We start from the raw sequence: 23,683 nt of genomic DNA, 5'->3' as shown, positions 1-23,683 counted from the left end.
CAGGTCTTTTATTGTTTTAATACTGATGATTTTGGCATACAGCTCATGAAAACCCAAAATCCCTGTCTCAAAAAATTAGCATATTTCATTCGACCAATAAAAGAAATGTGTTTTAATGCCGAAAAAGTCAACCTTCAAATAATTATGTTCAGTTATGCACTCAATACTTGGTCAGGAATCCTTTTGCAGCCTTCAAGGCGACGTGGCATGGAGACAATCATCCTGTGGCACTGCTGAGGTGTTATGGAGGCCCAGGATGCTTCGATGGCAGCCTTAAGCTCATCCAGAGTTTTGGGTCTTGCGTCTCTTAACTTTCTCTTCACAATATCCCACAGATTCTCTATGGGGTTCAGGTCAGGAGAGTTGGCAGACCAACTGAGCACAGTAATACATGGTCAGTAATACCAGTGGTTTTGGCACTGTGAGCAGGTGCCAGGTCGTGCTGAAAAATTAAATCTTCATCTCCATAAAGTTTTTCAGCAGATGGAGCATGAAGTGCTCCAAAATCTTCTGATAGCTGCTGCATTGACCCTGCCCTTGATAAAACACAGTGGACCAACGCCAGCAGCTGACATGGCTCCCCAGACCATCACTGACTGTGGGTACTTGACACTGGACTTCTGGCATTTTGGCATTTCCTTCTCCCCAGTCTTCCTCCAGACTCTGGCACCTTGATTTCCGAATGACATGCAAAATTTGCTTTCATCCGAAAAAAGTACTTTGGACCACTGAGCAACAGTCCAGTGCTGCTTCTCTGTAGCCCAGGTCAGGCGCTTCTGCTGCTGTTTCTGGTTCAAAAGTGTCTTGACCTGGGGAATGCGGCACCTATAGCCCATTTCCTGCACACGCCTGTGCAACGGTGGCTCTGGATGTTTCTACTCCAGACTCGGTCCACTGCTTCCGCAGGTCCCCCAATGTCTGGAATTGGCCCTTCTCCACAATCTTCCTCAGGGTCCGGTCACCTCTTCTCGTTGTGCAGCGTTTTCTGCCACACTTTTTCCTTCCCACTGAGGTGCCTTGATACAACACCCTGCGAACAGCCTATTGGTTCAGAAATTTCTTTCTGTGTCTCACCCTCTTGCTTGAGGGCGTCAATGATGGCCTTCTGGACAGCAGTCAGGTCCGCAGTCTTACCCATGATTGCGGTTTTGAGTAATGAACCAGGCTGGGAGTTTTTAAAAGCCTCAGGAATCTTTTGCAAGTGTTTAGAGTTACTTTGTTGATTCAGATGATCAGGTTAACTGCTCGTTCAGAGAACCTTTTCATGATATGCTAATTTTTTGAGACAGGGATTTTGGGTTTTCATGAGCTGTATGCCAAAATCATCAGTATTAAAACAATAAAAGACTTGAAATATTTCAGTTGGTGTGCAATGAATCTAAAATATAAGACAGTTTAATTTTTATCATTACATTATGGAAAATAATGAACTTTATCACAATATGCTAATTTTTGGAGAAGGACCTGTATTTCCAGCAAACTCACCTGACCAAACTCCCATAGAAAATATATGGAGTATTGTTAAAAGGAAGATCAAATACGCCAGATCCAGCAATGTAGATGAGCTAAAAGCCATTGACAAAGTAACCGGAGCTTCCTTAACACTTTAGCAGGACCACAGAGTGATTGCTTCCATTCTGTGATGCATTTCATAAATCTATGCAAAAAGGAGCCCCAAGCAAGTAAGTATATACTGTACAAAACAGTATAGTACATACTTGGAAAAACAGACAGACAGAATGTTTTTCTTTCTTACTGATCTGGTGTAATATTTAAATCCTTTGGGAAGCTGAAGTTAAAATTCTAAGAAAAACAATCTGAGCATATTTGATCATGATGAATGCAGTTAAAATCCATATAAAGATACACATTTTGAAGTTAAATCTGAACAAATTTCTCTGGTTTTAGGTTGTTTAGAATTACCAAAAATTATTTCTATTCGCTAAATGCCAGCCAGAAAACCTAGCAAGAAAATGTTTTAGAGATTGTTTTGTAACCTTCTTCAAATTTGGTTAGCATCGGTGATTGTCTTCTAAACTGGATGACGTGGGTCAAACCTTTCAGGTTTCCTTCCACAAACTTCTCACAGTTTGCTGGAGTTCTGGCACATTCCTCCTGACAGAACTGGTGTAACTCAGTTAGCTTTATAGACCGCCTTAGTCACACACACCGTTTTAGATACCAACAACGTCAGGGTTTTGTGATGGCCATTGTCCTTAAACTCATAAGGGAATACGGATTGAGTTTTAAAGCGTGCAAAACCATACAAAAATTATAATTAACTGTAACTCATGTAATCATAATTTATCACAACCAGAAAACATGACAAGGTGAAATACATTAATTTTACAAAAAAAACAAAACAAATTGTCATTAGATTTATATAGCGCTTATCAAGACACTCAGGGACACTTTACAATGAAATAAGTCATTACCATTCACGCACACAATGACACGCAGAAATCTATCAAGAAAGCTAAATAATACCTACATTGAAATTATTTTTATCTCGTTATTTTTTTAATACGCATAATTTGACAAGTCCCCAGACATTATGACGTCAACGCTGTCTAGCTCGCGCTAAGGTTTGGAGTGGGGGGGTTTAGGCACGCGGACTGAGAGGGAGGAGGAAGAAGAAGAGGGAAAAAAAAAACATCATCATCATCATCATCATCATCAATGCGCTGTTGGTGCGGGGGTCACGAACTATGACCTTTAACAGAAGAAAATAATTGTTATTTTTTATAAAACAACCGAGCGCCTTAAAGCTGAGAGCGGCGGCCCTCTGAGGTGAGTGTCAGTCCTGGACTGGAAGCATTAAAGCCCTATGAAGAAGCAGCGCTGGGTCACAAACAGCAGCTAGCTGCTTAGCTTCCTGTCCGGCCGCGGGTGCTTTAATAACTCCGGGGATGAACAGAAACAAATTGCGCGCAGTCTGGCTGTCGGCGCAGACACCTTAGCTGATTATTAACTACATGACAACGCTGTTGATTTGTTGTGCTCCCTGCATTGTGAATCTCAGAGGCAGACCCCGCTAGCTGCTGCTGCATAGCCTACCATTGGTTTATAGCAGCGGCAGCTAACACCGGATGAACTCGACCCTTTTACCTTTGCCATCCAGCTGACACGAGTGGATGGAAATGTCTGTCAGAGATTTATTTGGAAAAGATGATTTTTTTCCCCCCATCTCCAATGAGAATATTAGATGTCACCCACTCCACTGCCTATTAAGAAAAACGTTTTATTATACCAATTATAACGTCTGCGGTTATGTTGGCCAAACGCCAGCTTCTCCATTTTGTTCTGTTTTGTGTTTGGAGTGAAGTTACTGATGGACAAACTGTTCAGCCAATCTGTAAACAACATGAAGCCTCACGCTCCTCCCTGTGGACCACTGCAGGTACATTAATCAGCTGCAGCTGGAGTCTTTGTTAAAGTAACGCTGACTAATAAAGGTTATGTAAAGGTGTAAAAATGAAAATATGTGATTACAGAAAGGCGCAAATGATGAACATTTTTTGTACTTAATAAGACGTGGAAATGCGTTGTGAACCTCACATTGATTTTTGAGGATTACAACTAGTCTTCAGTAAATATCTCCACCTCTATGGCTTTTCCTTTACTCATCTGCAAGAATTTGTAATATCTTCTCTGTAATAATAACTATATGAGTATTTATTCTAGGTGACATGCATCCTATACAGTTTTTTCCCCAACTTTGAGGTTGTGATGTGACCAAATGAGGATAAATTAAAAGGGGTATGAAAGTGAATTACACAAAGATATTCTTTGAGTTTTGTTCCATTGGCCCCTGATATATCAGAAATGCTTGCAAAAGCAGCAGTGGTTACTTTGTTACTCTGTGTTTTCATCTGTTTGTATCAAGACTTTTAAGGGTAAAAAAAATAAAACAAAATGTCAATCGTCTCTTGATGCAGAGGGATACTCCTGTATATTCATGAGCCAATAGAATCAAACCTGGCCGCCTTGAGCTTTAGTACTGAATGTGTTCAGAATAGCCACAAAGTGGGTCAGTATCTTTCAAAAAAACTGCTGCAGTTTCACATTTGACCTTTTTTGGGGGAACTCATAGCTGGTGTAATTTAGTCTAAATGATCGCTCAGAAACAAGTTCAAAACAAAACTATTATCAGCCTTTATGAAATAAAACACCCATATGTCACACCCTAGTTTAGTTTGGATTATATAAAAAAATAAATAAACCTGTTGTTGAATAAAGTCTCTTGCATTCCTCTGCAGACCTCACTAATGACTCCACATGATCATGGCGACCAACCTGAATCTGCTCTCTCAGCAGAAATCAGACTCTGAGCATGAGGCAGAGGTCAGTGTGCAGAAAAAGGCTTTCTTCCTGTTTTGTTTCACATCACACAGTCAAATTCTTTTAATGGATTCATAAAGTGTTATGAATCCATAACACTCCACAATACTTTTTGTCTATACTTCCACGGAAATAATGTTTCTATGAATTCCAGATTTAAGAATTATTTTTGTGTTTGCTAGCTGACAAAAAATTATTTGTGCTTAACTGGGTTAGGGGTCATGCTCTCCATCAGATCCAGTGATGGGTGAGTCTCCCCAGTGCTTTCGGGTCATCTCTGCAGAGCCTGCCACAACACCACAGCAAATACAGGTAATCGAATTAACAGTGCAATACCATGCAGATACTGCATGTAACATATCTCTATGCTTTTATTACTTATTTACATTAATAATCACACAGGTTTTCTTCCTCCCTCTTCTGCCCCTGGACTCTTCAGATTGTAACCGACCAGCAGACGGGTCAGAAGATCCAGATCGTGACAGCGATGAACCCGGCCAGTGCTTCAAAGCAGCAGTTCATCCTGACAACGGCCGACAGCTCAGGGGCGAGCAAGGTTATCCTGGCCTCACCGGAGACTCACAACTCGAAGCAGGTCATCTTCACAGCTGCAGACAGCCTGATGCCGGGAAGGATACAGGTACATTTGTTCCACTATATACCCTCCTGCTCCATAATGTTGAGAAATCTGCTGGCACATCCTTTGTTTGAATGTTTTTACTGTTTTTTTAATTTATGTGGACCATTTAAAGGGGAAATTTGTAAAATATGAGTTTGCTTTTGCCTTTTCCCTTCAGATCGTTACAGATCCAGTGTCAATGGAGCGTTTGTTGGGACAGTCAGGAGATCTAAGTCGATCTCAGCCAGTGGAATATTGCGTGGTGTGTGGCGACAAAGCTTCAGGTACTCTACCTTTCGGCTGTTCAGCTTCACTCTGTCGGCACCAGGACTCAAACACTTCTGTGCGCTTTCAGGGCGTCACTATGGAGCTGTCAGCTGTGAGGGATGCAAAGGCTTCTTCAAGCGGAGCGTGAGGAAAAATCTCACCTACAGCTGTCGCAGTAAGCAGGACTGTGTCATCAACAAACATCACCGCAACCGCTGCCAGTTTTGCCGGCTGAGAAAATGCCTTAAGATGGGGATGAAAACTGATTGTGAGTTTGCATCCAGATTGAGCCCTTAAATATTGTTTCAGTTAAACAAATGTAATTAGTTGGATTAAGGGAGCCTTAACAACATTGTTTTCTTCTTACTTATACTTTCTAAGAGAGTGATTAGTAAATGCCTAGTTGTGAAGGTACCACCAAGACATTTTAAAGCAGGAGCCCACCAGGTCTTTTTGCCATTTTGCTGATAAAAGCACTAACTTTCTTTGCAGTTGATCTTTAATTGTTTTCACTGTATTTATGCCTTGAAAATATCTGAGGATCAATTTCTTCTTGACTTGTCATGTGTCATTATTATTATCTGTAGTAGTAGTAGCTGTTGTATTACTCAAAAAAGAAAAACAATAGTAACAACATTCTGCTTGGTGTAAATGTTTAGCTGTCCAGAGTGAGAGGAAACCCATCGACGTTGTTCCCCGAGAAAGACACTCCAACTGTGCTGCCTCCACCCAGAAGATCTACATCCGCAAGGATCTCAACAGCCCACTCATCGCTACGCCAACCTTTATATCTGATACGGATACAGATGGTTCCAGGTCAGTAGAAATGAGACCTGTTCATATAGAGCGCTGCAAACAAGTATTTTGTTAATTATCAATGTCTCTTTTTTATGTCTTGTTTAAACAATTATTAATTAATTAGCAATGATAACCTAAGAGATCATTCTATTTATAAGGAAACAAAAGCTATCCAAATCCTCCATGCAATTACTTTTTTACATAAAGCCACGTTGGTTTGGATATTCTTAGCGATTCTTTGCAATAAATGAAGTCATAATGTGAAAACTGCTTTTTTGTATTTACTCAAGTTATCATTGTATTATTGTACAGATCCAGCCTGCTGGACCAGGGAATGCTGGTTAATATCCAGCAGCCGGTTATTCAGGCTGATGGGACGTTGCTGTTGGCAACAGACTCCAAGGTACATCTGATCATAAAGACACACGGTGCTCTGCTGCCTCACGCTGTTCTCTGCTTCTTTGAATAACTTCCAGCATCAATGTCTTTTGGCTGAAGTTGATGCCATAATGTGAGAATTATGTGTTTGCTTAAGATGGATTCTGAGCACGGAAACCTGGGGACGCTCGCCAATGTTGTGACATCACTTGCCAACCTGAGCGACTCCCTGAAAGAGAGCCTGAACAATGGTGATACCTCCGACAGCCAGCAGGAGGAGCAGTCTGCAAGCGAGATAACACGGTCAGTTGGTCATATTCAAAGTATTTTAGCTACGTGTTCATCTCAGGTCCTTCAGGAAATATTTGTATGGTTTTGTTGTAATTAGATTTAGTAGTTTAAAATGAGGGAAATCTCTCTTTTTTTAATTAATTGTTGCTATAGATTATGCTCTTAATTGAGTTAAAGATGTTGTGGGTGTGTGTGTACTTCAATGCAGTGCCTTTGACACTCTGGCCAAAGTCTTCAACCCACCTGAAGCAGGGGCAGAACAGAACCTGGCTGAGAAGTTGCAGTGTGTCAGTGGGACTACCATCCAGCTGATTGGACGAGACCAAGAGACGCCCATCATTGAGGTGGAGGGACCGCTGCTCACCGACAGCCATGTTGGTTTCAAGGTGAGTGGAGGGAGTCTTCTAAAGCCACTGAGATGGAAAAGAGGACGCATGTAAACCTTTAATAAACTCTGAGATTATGACAAATGTCTTCTTCTGTAGGCTGGCAATGTCGTGTTTTTTTTTTTTTTGTTTGTTTTTTTTGCTGATGTAGACACCAGGCAAGAGTCGAACCATATACATGGTTTTTGAAATGATTCTTAATGGTTAATTGTTTATATCCTCCTGACTATCAGTAGTTCATTTTTGTCCTCTGTAGAGGACATTTCTAAACCACCCTCTGCATTCTACTGAATTAATTCCTTTTGGTATCTGGAGAGGACATTTAGGGCTTTTCAATGATACCACAGGGGTGGGACTTTTGTACGTACCTTTTTCTAATTCATAAAAAGGGCGTTCATCAGTAATAACACATTTTATGGGAAGAGACAGAGTAAGTGCATAAAACTTTTTATTGTGCAAATTTTGGCTTAAAATTTAGTTGGAATATTCTAAATAAGTCTTTTAGCAGCATATTAAAACATTCTATGAATTATTTTGACTGTATTTTATTGTAGTTTTTAAAAGTTGAAAAATTGTCCTCTATAGTGGACACATCATATTTAAAAAATAATAACTTTTTTTTTCCCAAAAAAATATTTTCAGACCTTAATCTATAGCAATGACCTTACAAAGATTGTGGGATTAAAAAAAATGGTGATTGGACAATATTATTTTTCCTGGTAGTCAGGAGGATATCAGAACAAAACTGATTTTTTCGCTTTTTATTAGGACTGAACTGATCAATCGCGATGGATTGATTACTGAGATAATCATTAACTAATTTAGTAATCAATTAATTGTTAACTGCAATGTAAATACTCCAAAAAACAAAACATTTGCTGAAAGAACAACATATTCAGTGCAGGATTTAAGTCAAAACTGTACAAAAAATGTATAAATGTCCTTAAAATATTAAACCCTTCTTTGAAAATATTTTTACATTCACCTTTTAACGTATTACAAATGAAAAATCTGCAGAATGTGCTAATTTTTAAAAATGCGATTAATCAATTAATCGTCAAAATAATCAACAGAATAATCGACTGCAAAGATAATCAAGCAGCCATACTTCTTATGTTATTTTAACATAACTCCGGTTTTAATGTTCTTGCTCCTGTTTCTGTTTGCTCCAGCTGACCATGCCCAGCCCCATGCCCGAGTATCTGAATGTACACTACATCTGTGAGTCGGCGTCCAGACTCCTCTTCCTCTCCATGCACTGGGCACGCTCCATTCCTGCATTCTCAGCACTTGGGTGGGGGAGAAAAAGAAATCTGCACAACAAAAGTTTCCCTGTCAACTATCCCTGTCATGTTGCAATGCTGCCACCTCCTGTTTGTTTGTGGTATGTCTTACATGTTTATGTATTTCCCAGTCAGGAGGCAAATACAAGCTTGGTGCGAGCTTGTTGGAACGAGCTGTTCATCCTGGGTCTTGCTCAGTGCGCTCACGTGATGAACCTGTCAACCATCCTCGCTGCCATCATCAACCATCTGCAAAGCAGCGTCCAGGACGGTATGGACCAAAGACCCCGTCATCATCTCACAGTAGGACACAAACATGAAAACAGGAGCAAAGAAATGTCATTTTTATTAGATTGTAGCTGTTGTTGCTTGCACTAAATGCTAACATATTGCATGTCTTAGCCTCTGAGTTGTGTAGTGTGCCCCATTCCCCAGGTATGAACATGACAGTGTGTGCCCCTGATTATCAGCCAGCTTAAAACATTAATATTCTGGGAAGTTTGTTTCTGTGATGACAAGCCTGAAAGATGCAATATTTTCTGTAACATTGATCTCCAACCTAGCTGCACAGGCCCCACTGTCCTGCATGTCATAGATGTTTGCCTGCTGCTACATGCCTTGTTTAAATGCATTTGTCAATAACAGGGGTCTTTGGTAGTTGATACTATGCTGAAGAGATAATGCAATCATTTCTACCAGATGAGTGTGGCCCACACTCACTCCACATTTTTTAGGTTATTGTGAAGATGCATAAGTCTTGCATCACTTTGTTTATTTTTTTATTTTGGTGACCATTTCCAGATGAAAGCAGGAAGCCCCAGAAACCTATTTCTGTAAATATTTGACAGCTTGTTTCTACTTGGGCAGTTTAAAAAACATGTAAAATTTATCTGAATGTCAAAGTATAAAATCAAGTCATTTAGACCTTTTATTTTTGTAAAATCTGCATAATTGTCTAACTTTACAATAACTTAACCTGGCTTCATACAAAAAGCTTAGCCGTGTACCTCATTTTTTGCTCATCAAAAGCCTTACATTATAAGATTAAATCTAGAAATCCAAGCCCAGGACCCTGCTGAACTCCATGATTACATTTGTTTCATGGGATCTATACAGAAATGTTAGAAGTTTCCCTTTTTTCTTTTTTTTTTCTTTTCAGACAAACTTTCTGGAGAGAGGGTGAAGCAGGTGATGGAGCACATCTGGAAGTTCCAGGAGTTTTGTAACAGCATGACACGGCTGGAGACCGACAGCTACGAATACGCCTACCTTAAGGCTATTGTGTTGTTCAGTCCTGGTGAGAACTATCTTTAATACAAGAAACTTACTTTAAACCATATTTTTTTATATATAAAATACCTACACAATCAGGTTATTATTATTTTTTTTATAGATTTCAGTTGTTTTCTTTTTGTTGTTTTTTCTGATGATCAGATCACCCAGGTGTGGAGAGCAGCGGCCAGGTTGAGAAGTTCCAAGAGAAAGCCCTCATGGAGCTGCAAGACTATGTGCAAAAAACATATCCCGAAGACACATACAGGTCAGTTAATGATATTAATTCATGGCATGAGTTATTTCAAGAGTAAACAAACTAAAAGTGAATCTGGTCACTCAGAACAAACAAGAATCATTCAGCAGAACCAGACTGGCTTCTTCATACCTTCACTTTCAAATAGATGTATAAAATATAGAAATATGTCAAAAAACAACCTCACTACAGTCATTATTATTGCTCCCATTTTAAAATAAGAGAGTCAACATAAGGGAATAAATAATGTTACCTCAGACATGGTTTCAGGTGTACTGTATTTATGCTTGTGTATGGTTCTGACCTAATCTTTCATGAATATAAGCAGAAATTGTTCAGGTATTTTTGACTGAAATAAGTCATCAGGGATGATTTTGGACAAAATCTGACTAAAATAATCTTTTTTCCCTCAGACTAACGCGCATCCTGACACGTCTGCCTGCCCTTCGTCTAATGAACTCAAGTATCACAGAGGAACTCTTCTTCACTGGCTTGATAGGCAACGTCTCTATTGACAGCATCATTCCCTACATCCTCAAGATGGAGACGGCGGAGTACAACAGCCAGGACTCGGACTCGACAGAATGACAACACACCAAGGACCTAAAAAGTGTCAGTTAAGTTTGTAAATCTCATTTTCAGGTACATGGTCTCTAGAGGGCTGTAGTTGAACTACAAATCTTTGTTTTCTAACATTACTTGCCGGATTTGGCGTAACATGGCATTGGAGAACCAGGATGACCAGGAATGTTTTCTGCACTTCATGCTGTGAGTCGCTCTTAACTACATGAGCAAAAAAAAAAAAAAATTCAGTCAGCTGTAACTTCTCAACTGTCTATTTTAATATTTTCTTCACATTTCATTGAGCACTTTGATCCTCATTGTCAAATGTTTAAATAAGCCTTACATTCTGTGATGTTGATCAAATGCGTGTAATATTGAGTACTAGCCTTCGATCCCAAAATGTCAAATAAAATACCAAACACAGCCTGAAATGTAAACTTCAGATTATGTAAACCTACAGGAGGATCATATTGTTTTGGTTTTTTCTGCTGCCAGCACTTCTGCAGTCGGTACGTTTCATGTTTGTGACAAAAGTTTCAGACTCAAACACAAACGTCTCTAATAGCCAAGAAATTTAAAATCACTTTCACATCAAAATATATATAAACTGGCTTTGTATGTTTGTTTTTTATTTCTTTGATGTTTTTGTCCAAGTATTTTAACAAAAGCCAATTAACAAGCCTCACAGTTGTTACGTATAATCTAAATGGAGGCCTTTTAACTTATTCTGTTTATTTTACGACACTTACACCCAGATCAGCCATGTTCATACCGTTGGCCTGAACTATGAAGCAGGTGTATCAAGGTAAATTTAGTTTCAGGTTCAGTTTAAGATGAAGCTGTTTCACTTCTGACCTGGATCTATCACCATGGTAACTCATAGAAGACACTCGGGCAGCATAATATTAGAAAAACAGAAAATAAAGTGATATTATTGCTCTATACTGAGAAAAATTGTAGCTGTTATTACTAACCCTTATTCCTTTAATTGTTCTCATTCTTTTTCCATCATTGTAGTATAAGTGATCATTTGAATATGAGATCGAAATGCACACTAATCTTCACATTCCCAGCAATTGTTTTGGGTGCTATCATCAGTATCTGTCAACATTATTAATTTAATCAGCATTAACCTGATTAAAAAAACAAACAAACAAACAAAAAAACTAATGGCAACAAGATTTATTTTCATCTTGTTGCCATTTGTTTCTGGAGGAGAAGGGGAGGAACTTTGTCATGTGACAATGATGGCGATGCAGCGCAGGATTGTGATGAGTTTACCTGAAGCAGAGAAGCTCTGGTGAAGTCAGCGGTGTGGCTGTTTTTTTTCAAGGTGTCGAAAGGAAAGTGAAATACATATATGTGATGTATGTAATATCTGCAAATATATGAGTTATTGGCCATAAAAGCTATATTAAGATCGGATTTTGATATTAGCTCATATGTTCATATTAGTGCATCCCTAGTGTTTTTTTTGCCAGCTTCCTTCCTTCCTTTCTTTGTCTTTGTCTATTTTAATTACCGCTCCATCTGTTTTATATTAACACTCTTGTATCCTGCATCACTCAGGCTTGCTGAGTTGATAATGAGCTTCCTACTCACAGAGATGTAATCTTCAAAACTATTTTTAGTTAAACTGGTCCTCTAAGAGAAAATGTGTTTGAACCTGCTTCCTAGCAGAAGGCCTTGGTCTGAGCAGTGCTGTTGTCTTTTTTTTTTTAACCATAAAGGACATTTCTTGGTGTATTTGAATGTGGATGCATTTATTAAGGTACACTTGGGCTGTTTTTAAAATCTGTGCAATCACCTCCTCCTCTTTTTTTCCTTATTGACAATCAGTTATGTTTTGTCCTTCTGTCCCATCAGTGTTACAGCTCTGTAGACACACACTCACGTCTATCTTTGTCTTCAATCAATTTAGAATGTTTTAAAGACGATTATTTAAAAGCTTTGGGTTTAAAACTCCTTCTAATGTGTAGCTATGCTACACTTTATGTTTGCATTGGTATTTTGTTGCACATTAATCAGCTTCTGTGGTGTTCCACTGCATTTGGGCTGACTAAAACTGTATATTTTGTATGTTTTTTGAAAACATTCATTTGTTTTGAACAAATTTGCTTGTTGCATACTAAGTGTACTTAAAGTACTTTTTGGGCAGGTATCCCTGATTGAAAAACAATGAGATTCTGTGGAAAGCCAGCCTTGAATGCATTCATGTCTTGAATACAGCATTGAGATATGCATTGGCTTTACCCTCTTGCATATATGTTTAAATAAACATCCACAGCAACATGAATGGTAACGGGGATGTACATAAGTCAGCCAGGTTTGTGTCTCATGAACATCAGTTGTAATGTTTTGGTTTTAAACCTGAAAAGACTCTTTCTAAAACGGCACCGGTGATGAAATGACAACAACATTTGTACATGTAACGGACATTAAAATGAGCGCATGTTGTTTTTAAACAGGGTTTTATAATCTTTCTGTGAGCCCTAATAAGGAGCATTGTTGTCATTTTTATAGTGCATTGTCATGCATGAAGAAATTGCTTAAGCACATTTTAATAAATGCAGTATGTGAAATATTGATTTAAATGTTGTGGCTTTAGCAGCTATTCCAGATGCATAGATCATTCTTCTTTTGTGGCATCATTTGGTTAACATTTTTTTGATACTATGTGAATCTACTCTGTTCTTTTTTTCTGTCTCCAGAAGTTTGAATGGTGAATTTTAAACATTTATTTCCCAAGATGGTTACAACCCTACATTTCTACCTCACTGATATAAATCAAATGTGTTAACAACTTGAACTCTTGTTTCTGCATTCCAGTAGAAGGCCAGCTTCTCTGAAGCAATGCCTCTTATTTCAACTAAAATAAACATCTATTCATTTAATGCAACAGGCCTGATGTTGTTCTTTGAAGTAGTTTGAGATTTATGTTATTTTTATGCTTGCAGCAAAATGTATTAATTGAAAGTTTCAGAAGTATGATTAATTTGGCAAAAGTATTCATAAGCCAGGAGTTTGCAACTCAAGTCATTTGCCACAGCCCTGCAACTTTTGGATGCTTACCTTCTCCAACACACCTGTGCAAAACCTGCTGATATGCTAAGGAGGCAATTTAGCATTTTGATTCAAGTGAGTTGGAACAGTGAAGTTGAAGAACGGTGGCAAAATGTATGACGAAAAGGGGAAAATAAGTGATGTCACTGCGAATTTATTAAAACTACAAGTACCGTCAGCTCGAGGTGTTTACCTGACGTAGCGGAACGTCATCAAACTGCGTCAAGCACCGCGTATGTGTGCTTGTGTGATTTCCAAATAAGATTGATTTGTAAATAGGTGAACATGCCTATGAAAGGGAGGTATCCGATCAGAAGGACGCTGGAATACCTCCAGAAGGGCGACATCATCTTTAAGAAGAAGGTGAAGATCATGACCGTGAATTACAACACGCATGGAGAGCTCGGCGAGGGAGCAAGGTCAGAGCTAACGGCTTAGCATCACACAAGCACTAGGTTTACAGCCACATTACACTGCAGCAGTCACATATAGTTTAATCCATCGGCAGTATTACAATTTATATAAGGTCCTGCATAGTTTTAAGATGTTTACTCTTTCTTTTATGTCTTCCAGGAAGTTTGTGTTCTTCAACATCCCGCAGATTCAGTACAAGAATCCGTGGGTCCAAATAATGATGTTCAAGAATATGACACCATCGCCCTTCCTGAAGTTTTACCTGGGTGGGTGTGTGTGTGATTTCTCATGTTGGTGAAGGATTGCTTTAGATGCCGTCTTAACTTTGAGGTTGACTCCGTCTCTGTTTAGATGATGGTGAACAAGTCCTGGTGGATGTGGAGGGAAAGGACTGCAAGCAAATTTCACAGCATGTTAAGAAGATTTTGGGTAAATCAGAGTAAGTATGGATGGTGTTTTATGGCACTCAAAGGTGTTCATGCAATTGCTATGAGTTTGTATTTATTTACAGATGTGAACAAGCACTGAAGATGAGACGAAAGGCTTCATATAAATGTATATTTTAATATTAAAGGGAAGATTTAAGATGGATCACGTGAGAGCTTTGGAGAAGTGGGTGATAATCTTATGTTTGTATTTACTGTTTAAGATGGGGAAGACAAGAGCACACGTCACTCAGTTTATCAGCCTTGACAAAAGCTAATATTCAGCTCTGACGTGACAAAAAAAAAAACAACTCATATTGAGGCAGCCTGTTAATGCAGCTGTTCTGCTCTCCTCTCCTCTCTCTGTAGTGAAGTGCTGCATGCTGAAGCTCAAGCCGAGATGCAGGCATCCCACCCTGCCAACTTCGGCCCAAAGAAGTACTGTCTGAGGGAGTGCATCTGTGAAGTGGCGGGCCAAGTGCCGTGTCCCAGCACCAAGCCGCTGCCAAAGGAGATGACGGGCAAATACAGAGCCAAGATGGCACAGTCACAGGACTGAGAGGCCGAGCGGCTCACTTTTCCATCTCCTCTGGACATTTATCTGGCTGTGATGGCTATATTAAAGGACATATGCTCCAGCCAGAAGCTGCAGCATCGCACTGACACACGATGATCTGCTCCACCATTTTCACACAGACTTTTTTCATCAATGCACATGTTAACATCCAACTGTCAACAGCTAATTTATGTGAAATTCTGTGCAGGTTAATATGTATGTTTGCGTTACTGCTGGGATAAAGTTTTACACTCAAAGATTTTCAGTCTCGTGTATGCAAGTGATGGTGTGACACATGCATAATCCATATTGACTCATCCTGCCAATCCTGGAAACAAAGAAACCCCCATCTGCTGTTCTGTTGTACTCATTTAGTGATGTCAAAGTTATTTCTCCACTGCTCTGAGAGAACTCCTTCAATCTAATCTAATCTAGTCATAATGTGCATCTTTGTAAATTAGGATATCAGAAGAATTTATTTCACAAATTCAAATAAGAGTTATGACCAACATAAGTTTGCTACATGCTGATATTTGTGTCAAATTACAGTAATGGCCTTCAGCTATTCTGCATTGTTGATTCTGGTGTTTCTAAACTTTCCTGCAGAGTCTCCATAAAGCTTGTCAGTAGAGGGAAGCACGAAGCGTTGCAATACTTCCTGGTACTTTCTAGTTTTTGGACTAGAAAAAGCACAATGTTCCAACATGATTCTGAAATCACCAAGTTTGGAAATTTCACACTGAACCTCAGGCATCTTGAGACCCTGTGCCTCTCCATGTGTTCTCTAGACTTTGATTTTTAAATTAAGTTTAAAGATTAGTTTGTACCACTCTGCAGCAGTCCATTTTTCTCATTTTCTCTGGTACAGGTGTGACTCCCACAAAAACAGATTTAGCTCTGACTCCAGCTGAAGTTCTCACCTTTCCAATCTCCCCCGACTCTTGAATTTTCTTTACGTCACAATTCTCTCAAGGCTTTAATTATTTCTGTGCAAGTTATTCTACTACACTTTTACCTTCCACCCGACTTTCCAGCAACGTGGAGGATGTCTATTTACTGAGCGCTCATTTCAACTGCAATCCCCATGATTGGGTTAGCTTGAATATTTCTCTATTTTTATGTTTTAAGAGAATGAATCTTGTGTTATTGGCAGGAATGTTTAAAACACACAAGTTGGGTTGTGATGGGTCTATACCCGTTTCATGTTGAAACCTAATTTTTCTGAAATAAAACCCATCCAGTGACATTCTAATTAATTACATATGTAATTTTTATTTTCATTTTTTACTTGCCAGGAGATTAGAAACAAAGTTAGCAAAAAAACAGAAAACCCATCACAAAATATTGTTACAGATGAATTTATTTGTGTTGAAGAAACTTCCTCTTACGAAAGTGATGGCTGTGAATCATTGTGCAGTTCCTTGTTTTAATGTAGGCATGTTGCAATTACCTCAAAACTAAAATCAACTGCTAACATACATGTAAGGAATTCACAACGTCACAAAAATATCTCTGCCACAGGTTTCTCATGATCTGCAGATGTTACAGTTTAGCAGATGAACGTGAATAAAATGGAAAACCTGACGGAAAGCACAACAACAAATTCAAGTTGGAGCAAACATAGCAGCCCTGGATCATAATACTGCTGGCATTCATGTAGTGTTAGCATACATCTAACAAGTGTCTTAACTTTTCTATAATCATAATTTCTAGACGCGGAGACTTGAGCATCTGACGCTTTATTAACGGCCGTCTACAGTGTTCCTTGCTAAACAGTGTTGTTGTGTTAAGTTCGCGCAGGACGAGTGAGCTGTTCTGATAAACTCTGGATTGAAAATCGAAAGCGATGACATGCACCGGGAGAGCGGGAAGACGAGTCCAGCCACACGAGGCTCACCGTAAACGAAACAAAACATCACCTCACCCTGTCGGGTCACAGTAGGACAGGATTTTTTTTTTTTTTTGTCTTTGTTGGCTTTAGGTGGAATCACAAATGATTTTTTTTTTCCCTTAAAGCAAAGTGCATAAAAAGCAGTTTATCTAATTCGTTTGATCAAAACTTTCAGACACAGTTGGAGTTTAGATTAACAGAAAGAAATCATTAGTGCAGATTTTAATTTCCAACTATTTCTGTCACTGTTATTGTAGAAAAAAAAACAGTTCTAAGCTTAAATTTCTTAGCATGTACACGTAAAAATGACTTTATGATGTAATGCACCTTTAACTCTTAATACAAACCTATTGGGTTTGGGTTCTAATTTTAAGACGTTTACAGTTGCAGACCTAAAAGTTAACCCTTCACTCCCAGTGTTGTTCTTGGCGCCGTTGGAAATGCACAGAGGCAGAGTTAAAACTTTTGGACTTTGTTCACAGCTTCACCTGAAGAACTAAACCACATCATCCAACTCATTCTAATAACATTCTGCTGTCTTCCTTTGTTCGTGTTTGCATTGTTACAACTCCGTAAGTGTGCCTGTACAAATTCATTTTTACTCTGTAATTTAAGCTCATGCATGGGTTTGAGCTCAGCCCTATGCAACCCTAAATGATCTAAAAAGATGTTAGAAAATTAGGGACCGTAACTCTAGGTACACATTTTTAATTAACGTGTGATGGATCAGACTTCATCCAAACTGCAGTAAACAGGGTTGACCATTCCTAAAGTGTGCGAGCCTCAGACAACTTGGTAAATAGCAGGTGATCGGAGCCAGGGTGTGTTAGTGCCTCTTCTTCTTCTGCTCCTGCAGAGTGTGCTGTAGCTCTTTGAGGTTCTCTGACAAGAGCTCAACCTCGTCGAGTCGCCCGCTGAGTTTGGCGTCGAAGATGTACGCCCTGATGTTGTCGATCTGCTGGAGCAGCAGCTCTTCCTCTATCATGTCCACGTCGGGCAGAGCTTCGTCGTCGACGTCCCCGTCGAAGGGGTTGGTGGAGGCCTCGGGCGAGTTCCCAGCGGCGTCCATAAAGGGGTTACCTGCGTCTGTGTCGTCCTCCCCGAACGGGTTGCTCGGTGCAGTTTCTGCCTGTTGGTCCTCTCTGTCTGTGTCTTCTTCAAAGGGGTTGTATTCCTTCTTGCCGTTGGAAATTTCCTTCTTGATGTCCTCAAAGAAGGGATTGGATGGATCCTCCTCAATGGGAGTGGAGTCCTCCTCTTCGAAAGGGTTAAGGGAAGTGCTGCTCTGTCCTTCACCACTAGGCGGGGTTATGTGCCCCCCTAAGCTCCTTAGTCTTGGAGGAGAATCCTCTAGAGGTGTGAGCGAGGAGAGGGCTCTGACGGCTGATGGACTGGCCTCGGTTTTCAGAGTCGGGATCTCTGCCGTAGTTTCCACCCCCGACTCCACCTGGTGATCTCCTGCTGGGTTGATATCAAGAGAGGGCTCCCAGGTGAAGGACGGCTGCGTGGAGACAAAAGTGGAGCCCCACTGCTCCCTTCCCTCCCTCTCCCTCTCCTCCAGGCGCTGCAGCTCCCCTTGCTGCAAGCTCTCCTCCTGCGCCAGTTTCTGGGAGAGAGCGATGGCCATGCTGGTCTGCTGCTGGTCATACTCATCCTGCAGCTGACGCAGGTTCTCCTCCAACATGGCGACCTCATCTGTCCGTTGAGCTTCACGCGCCTGACGGAGGAATGACTGAATGTTTTCAATCTGCTGCAAGAGGGGGTCTTCCAGCTCGCTGCGAGCGTGAGCGGAGTCAGCAGAGGGCAGCCAGCCGCCAGCCTTGGTCATGCGGGGGGCTCTAGAGGCCTGCGGCAGCTCTCCATTAGCCGGTGGGCGGTTTTTCTCATACTCCTGCCTCCTTTTCAGACTCTCCTGGGCCACCTGTTGTCCAGGGAGATATTTAATATTTAGCGGCTTGTTATCCCAGAGAAAGGAAATAAAGGAGTAGGTGGAGAATCTTACCTGTCTCTCTTGTTGGAGTCGTCTCTCTTGGTCCTGTTTCCTCTTCTCTTTCAGCTCTTCATATTTGTCCTTAGTGGGTAAAGACATCAGCCCCAAAAGCTTCTCCTGGAAAAACAACAACCAAAAAATAAAATGAAAATGAGTGAATGTTTTCCATTCATAAAGAGTCTTCGCTATGGCGATAGTCTGGTAGACTGTTCAATTAGGCTGAAGGAAACCTCTTCAGTGTTTCCTTCAGTGAAGCAAGATTGTCCTTCTTCACGAAATGTAAACACAAATTGGGTTTTTAGGATTTCTCCTTTGTCATCGGTAAAACCACAAGCCAATTCTCCCGCTAAAGCTAGACACACAAGTTTATTTAGGTTACATTTACCCAGAATGCCCTGCACTATACTTTACTTCCTGCTTTTGGAGGTTCCATTTGGCATTCGCATATGCATCTGAACCGCACCAGAGTTCACTTCAACTGGAGAGAGACCTATGTTTGTAGGCGCATCGGAGCTCAACTGTGCATCCACGTGTTCTAGGTAAACGTGTGTGAATGCACGTGTTTACTAAACACAGCTGGTGTGAATCCACCCTGTATCACCTGGACAAACAGCGTGGCTGTGTAGCGTATCATCCTCTGTAGCTGGAGCGCCTTCGGGTGTGGCTGCGGCTCACTTTTCGTCCCCAGTGTTAAAATCTTCTTACTGAGAGGAAAATAATTCAGTTTAATCTCTCAGTTGGTTCAGCTGTAAAAACCCTCTGTCACGAACAGCACGTACCTTAGAGCATCAATGAGTTCGTAGTATTTCTGCACTTCCAGCCTCAGTCCTCCAGCAGTGTCCAGATTGTATGTGGTTTCTCCGGCGCTTTGAAAGGAGGAAGTAGATCGTCGTCATTTCAGAATAAAATTAAGCCACAAATGTATGGAAGAAAAAGTATCAGTAAATGGTACAGAATGTTTATCCGGTGATTTTTTTTACAATTTTAAACTTACCAGCAAAAAATTTAGCTTGCAGAAATTCACCAGCAAAAACTTGTCTTCAAATGCTCTGATTTTTATAGTGACTCAAGCCAAAACAATCAGTCCAACTGCTTTTAGCCAATTGAATTATGCTACTTTGATTATGTGACAAACAGGTAGCTAGTTACTGTAGCTATTAAGAGTTGCACCTCTGACTGCGACAAGTTTGATAATTAATTTTTTACAACGAATTTCTGCAGGCGGAATTTTTGCTGGCAAATTTAAAGTAAAAGAAAAAATACACAAATAATTGCATAGGGTGAGAATTCAGTGAGACTACATTTCTTTCAAATAAATTATCATTTCTTTTATTAATACTTTCTAATGGGGCTTACTTGAGGGATTCAGCCATTCGAATATACTCTGGAGCCTTCTCCTCCACCTTCTCCATGCACATTCTCAGTCTCTGACAGGAAGACAAGGACTGTGAGCAGGAAGCCTCAAAGGAAAACGATGAATGGCAGGAAGGAACTCAAAGAGAATCAGCTGCGCTCCAGTGGTTCCACCTACCTCATAAAGTTTCACTATATCTGGAACGTGATCCTTCTCTTCCAACTTCTGCTGCCTCTTCAGCAGAGTGTCCATGCAGTGGTGACAGCAGCGGATCTTCTCATCATCCTTTTCTTCCAAAATGGACGCTACGCTGCTCAAGCTGGTGATGCTGCCCCTCCTGGAGCCCATCCCACTGCCTCCGCCCACTGCTGGAGGAGACTGGGACTGACTGGGGCTTCCAGGCACACACAGAGCTTCTCGGGTGCCATTGATGAGCTTCTCTGTTTAAATGTGTAAAGAAAGATAGCAAAAAGCACAGACCCAAGACACGACTTCAGATTTTCAAAGTGTTGCTACGTACGGGCCAAAGGCAGGGGAACGAACTCCATGCACCTCCTGCACATGATGGATCCACAGAGCCGACAGTGGTGGCGTCTGTTTCGGATGTTGAACTTGTTTCCACAATCGGGACAGAAGGGGACATCGGAGTCACTCACCCAGGACACCACAGACTTCTCAATGGCTGCACAAGAGGAGGAAAATCCTTTGTTTGCTACACAAGTTCAGACTGACAGAAAGCCCACAGCATTTTGGAGGTTTAAAGAGACAGACCTCTAATTTTAGCAGCATCTGCGTTGGCTCGGTCAAACGCCGTCAACTGAAACATGATTTTGTATAGTTAATAGTTGCGTTATTAAATTGAAAAGAGCAGGAAGTAAAATATGCAATTTGCAATATTTATTGGGCAAACCTTTTCCAGTCTAATGATGAGCTTATTGACTTCAATAACATAATGATCGATGCGCGCTGCCCGGTGTTTCTTAAACAGGTCCAGGTGACTTCTAGTTGCTCCTGTGTTTGAAAATAAAAGCAGAAAAACTTAATAAATGTAACAAATTCAAACAATTGTGTATTGTCCCTTTATTTTTTGCTTTATTTGCACTTTTATATATATTAAATGTTACAGAAGTAGAGTATTACCCAGTTCCTGAGGTTCCCACATGTATGGGTCGACCCCACCGTAGTAGAAGGACTCATAACTGCCGGTGTCTGGTCGGTCGTCTCCATCCCTCTTCAACAGTTTGTCTTTGGCTTTCTTTGCCTTCTGAACCAAATCTAATTACATAGCAATAAAAGAGGGGAAAAAAATAAATCTGAATGGGACAGAAATGGTCATATTTCAGCATTTTTTCTGCCACACTGTATAGAAAACAGCAAAAAAAGAACAAAAACAAAGACAAAACAACTGAAATTATTCTGGACTCAAAAGCATTGCTGTCAGAGAATGCCGTTTTTATATAACAACTTCTGATAATTCACAGTTATATGGAATCTAAATTGATCCAAATTCAACTGAAATCAGTTCAAACCATTCACTCACACAGTTTCACTAAGATTATCTGCTACTGTACATACTCTTGAGCTGTCCTCGAACATGCCGATCGTCTCCTGAATGCTCCTCCTCATAGTGACCCTGGAGTTGGTAGAAAGACTGGAGGTCCTTCAGGCACAGAGGGCAGAGAAAGCCCTCCTTTACTTCACCTGTGCCCTCAAACGGCGGCGCATAGCTGGAGGCCATGACGACAGTACGAGCTTGTGATGTTTAGGAGGAGGTCCGAGGTGCCATGATTCTGCTTGGGCCAACATGTCACAGGGTTTGTACTCTACCTTCAGTTAGCTCCATAACACCTGAAGCAGGAGAACGACATTAGCGGAGAAAATCCAGAAGCTGCAGAGAAACAAAGCAAACTGAGGTGCCAAACCGAAACACACACTCATGAAAAATTTTAGGTGCTGACTTTCTGAAAAGTTCAGTCTGAGATTTTGAGAAAATAGGCGGCGCTTTGTGAGGGCAAGTGTTCTTAGGCACCCCAAATGAGATTCAAGGATTCCTCAAACATGCGTGAAAGAATCAAAGCAACACTCCAGGAATGTTTTTGATGAGGGAATAATACCACAGCATGTAAAAAGTCAATTTTACATAATATCTCCCCCCCTTTAAAAGACCAGAATTTTATAGTTCTTGTCCGTCTGATGACAAAATGTTTAAATATGAAATCAGATGTTCTGATCAGATACTCAGTACGTAAGTAACCTTTTTACAGAACACTTTATTTACTCTTACATGAATAATTTCTTGAATGACTTTTTACTTTTACTTGAGTAAAAATATGATGAAGTAGTGCTACTCTTACATTTCTGTAAGTACTGGGACTCTGTTCTCCTCTGCTGTTATGCATGTTTCAATGTCCATTTCAGGTCAAAGCAAGCATGTTAAACCTTAAGGGAATTTACTTACAGTGGGTATTGAAGGCAGAAGTTTTACTCAGTTAAGAGTAGCTATACTTTATCATGTTATTACTCGAGTAAAAGTTAAACAATACTGTGCCGTAAGCTTCTTTTTCAAAGAGTTAATCAAGTAAACGCAGTTAATTACCCACCTCTGCTAAATAAAAGTACAAAAAAACCGTCCAGATTTAAAACCGTCTCAAATGTAACATAATTAAAGTCTCCTGATAATTACAACTGTAAAATCATATAGAAGCAGTTTTATGAATGAGGTGTAAGGATTTAAATGAATTTATATTCAAAACGATACAAGTTTAAAAAGGCATGCATGTATTTAAGACAGAGGTTTTTATTGTACTTTCATCTATCAGTTAGCTAAATGTAGCTCTGTCTCCCCATCACTATTCATCCCTCACGGTAACAGCATCTTTTAGCGTGTAGTAATACAAGATACAATACCTGGGCCTCTAACTCACTTTTAAAACAACCCATTTGTCCCTTTTCAATCTGGTATTGCGTCTAACTTTAATGTTCATCATCATATAAAGACAGCAGTAAAATGTTAGCATAACAGGGCTAATATTCCTTTGCTTTGCTTTTTGTTTCTCCCACAGCGCAAAGAGGCACGAAAACGAACAACTTCAACTCGTACATAAACACGTACTAACCCGTTAGTCACCGGGGGAGATCATTTATGATCACAAATGTGTCCGAGAATGAACGTGTTGTTGACAGGTTGATTTTTTCTTCACAGGTCGACTCCAACAGCGTCGGCAGCCCCACCTGATCATGTGATTAGCCTTCCGTTGCTAAGGGAAGAGAAGAAGGACAAATGATACGGGACGCGTGAATCAATTTCAGCAGTTGAGCTTAGACTAAAAGAAACGCAAAAGAAAAATATAAAAATGTGTTTTAGTATTACTTTCGAATGGGGGAAACAAAGAGGGATTCATTTGAATAGAGCTGATGTCATACTTCACTTGTAGAAGAATGAGAATCAGCTTTATTTGCCAAATTTGTGCACAAAAACAAGGAATTTGACTTGGCTCTCAATTAGGATCATGGGCGTAGGAAGCGGGGGGGACAT

At 40.2% G+C, this 23,683-nt stretch overlaps 3 protein-coding genes across 6 annotated transcripts; 2 read left to right on the top strand and 1 right to left on the bottom strand.

Annotated features, from left to right (window-relative positions):
- Positions 1-2,586: 2,586 nt before the first annotated feature.
- On the top strand, positions 2,587-13,354 carry nr2c2 (nuclear receptor subfamily 2, group C, member 2). Of its 4 annotated transcripts, XM_008413978.3 has the most exons (15): positions 2,589-2,790; positions 4,260-4,344; positions 4,558-4,653; positions 4,781-4,981; positions 5,139-5,244; positions 5,316-5,495; positions 5,887-6,043; positions 6,338-6,428; positions 6,561-6,706; positions 6,903-7,080; positions 8,253-8,374; positions 8,495-8,634; positions 9,523-9,660; positions 9,798-9,903; positions 10,305-13,354. In XM_008413978.3, the coding sequence occupies exons 2-15, from the start codon at positions 4,279-4,281 to the stop codon at positions 10,477-10,479; spliced, it is 1,902 nt and encodes a 633-aa protein (XP_008412200.1). In that variant the 5' UTR covers positions 2,589-2,790; positions 4,260-4,278; the 3' UTR covers positions 10,480-13,354. The 4 variants fall into 4 exon arrangements, 3 of the variants coding, with proteins under 3 accessions (XP_008412198.1, XP_008412200.1, XP_008412199.1); XM_008413976.3 differs by having other exon boundaries at positions 2,588-2,790; positions 8,253-8,634; XR_014088238.1 differs by lacking the exon at positions 10,305-13,354 and having other exon boundaries at positions 2,587-2,790; positions 8,253-8,666.
- A 344-nt stretch (positions 13,355-13,698) lies between these two features.
- On the top strand, positions 13,699-15,170 carry mrps25 (mitochondrial ribosomal protein S25). Its single transcript, XM_008413975.3, has 4 exons — positions 13,699-13,937; positions 14,092-14,198; positions 14,284-14,371; positions 14,727-15,170. Exons 1-4 carry the CDS (start codon positions 13,804-13,806, stop codon positions 14,914-14,916), a joined length of 519 nt encoding a protein of 172 aa, XP_008412197.1. The 5' UTR covers positions 13,699-13,803; the 3' UTR covers positions 14,917-15,170.
- A 1,085-nt stretch (positions 15,171-16,255) lies between these two features.
- Positions 16,256-23,405, bottom strand: rbsn (rabenosyn, RAB effector). The gene is made up of 12 exons (XM_008413974.3): positions 23,265-23,405; positions 21,724-21,996; positions 21,289-21,423; positions 21,059-21,159; positions 20,920-20,965; positions 20,669-20,830; positions 20,326-20,588; positions 20,151-20,221; positions 19,574-19,660; positions 19,396-19,498; positions 18,807-18,911; positions 16,256-18,725 (listed from the first exon to the last, which is right to left on the bottom strand). The coding sequence occupies exons 2-12, from the start codon at positions 21,884-21,886 to the stop codon at positions 17,631-17,633; spliced, it is 2,331 nt and encodes a 776-aa protein (XP_008412196.1). The 5' UTR covers positions 21,887-21,996; positions 23,265-23,405; the 3' UTR covers positions 16,256-17,630.
- Between the last annotated feature and the right edge of the window lie 278 nt (positions 23,406-23,683).

This window comes from Poecilia reticulata, chromosome 7 (genome assembly GCF_904066995.2).
Source record: "Poecilia reticulata chromosome 7, P_reticulata-male-v2, whole genome shotgun sequence".
NCBI classification, from domain to species: domain Eukaryota; kingdom Metazoa; phylum Chordata; class Actinopteri; order Cyprinodontiformes; family Poeciliidae; genus Poecilia; species Poecilia reticulata.
Note: the sequence above shows the minus strand (reverse complement) of the source record. Positions and strands in the feature narration are given on the sequence as shown.

What these genes read in the sequence shown, in the direction of transcription:
- nr2c2 (XM_008413976.3), top strand. Translation starts at nt 4,279, where the DNA reads ATGATCATGGCGACCAACCTGAATCTGCTCTCTCAGCAGAAATCAGAC. An exon ending in GTGTGGCGACAAAGCTTCAG is followed by an intron (nt 5,245 to 5,315) that starts GTACTCTACCTT and finishes GTGCGCTTTCAG; the next exon opens with GGCGTCACTATGGAGCTGTC. An exon ending in TATTGTGTTGTTCAGTCCTG is followed by an intron (nt 9,661 to 9,797) that starts GTGAGAACTATC and finishes TCTGATGATCAG; the next exon opens with ATCACCCAGGTGTGGAGAGC.
- mrps25 (XM_008413975.3), top strand. Translation starts at nt 13,804, where the DNA reads ATGCCTATGAAAGGGAGGTATCCGATCAGAAGGACGCTGGAATACCTC. An exon ending in CTTCCTGAAGTTTTACCTGG is followed by an intron (nt 14,199 to 14,283) that starts GTGGGTGTGTGT and finishes GTCTCTGTTTAG; the next exon opens with ATGATGGTGAACAAGTCCTG. An exon ending in AAGATTTTGGGTAAATCAGA is followed by an intron (nt 14,372 to 14,726) that starts GTAAGTATGGAT and finishes CTCTCTCTGTAG; the next exon opens with TGAAGTGCTGCATGCTGAAG.
- rbsn (XM_008413974.3), bottom strand. Translation starts at nt 21,886, where the DNA reads ATGGCCTCCAGCTATGCGCCGCCGTTTGAGGGCACAGGTGAAGTAAAG. An exon ending in AGATGCTGCTAAAATTAGAG is followed by an intron (nt 20,831 to 20,919) that starts GTCTGTCTCTTT and finishes CCTCTTGTGCAG; the next exon opens with CCATTGAGAAGTCTGTGGTG. An exon ending in ATATAGTGAAACTTTATGAG is followed by an intron (nt 20,222 to 20,325) that starts GTAGGTGGAACC and finishes TCTTCCTGTCAG; the next exon opens with AGACTGAGAATGTGCATGGA.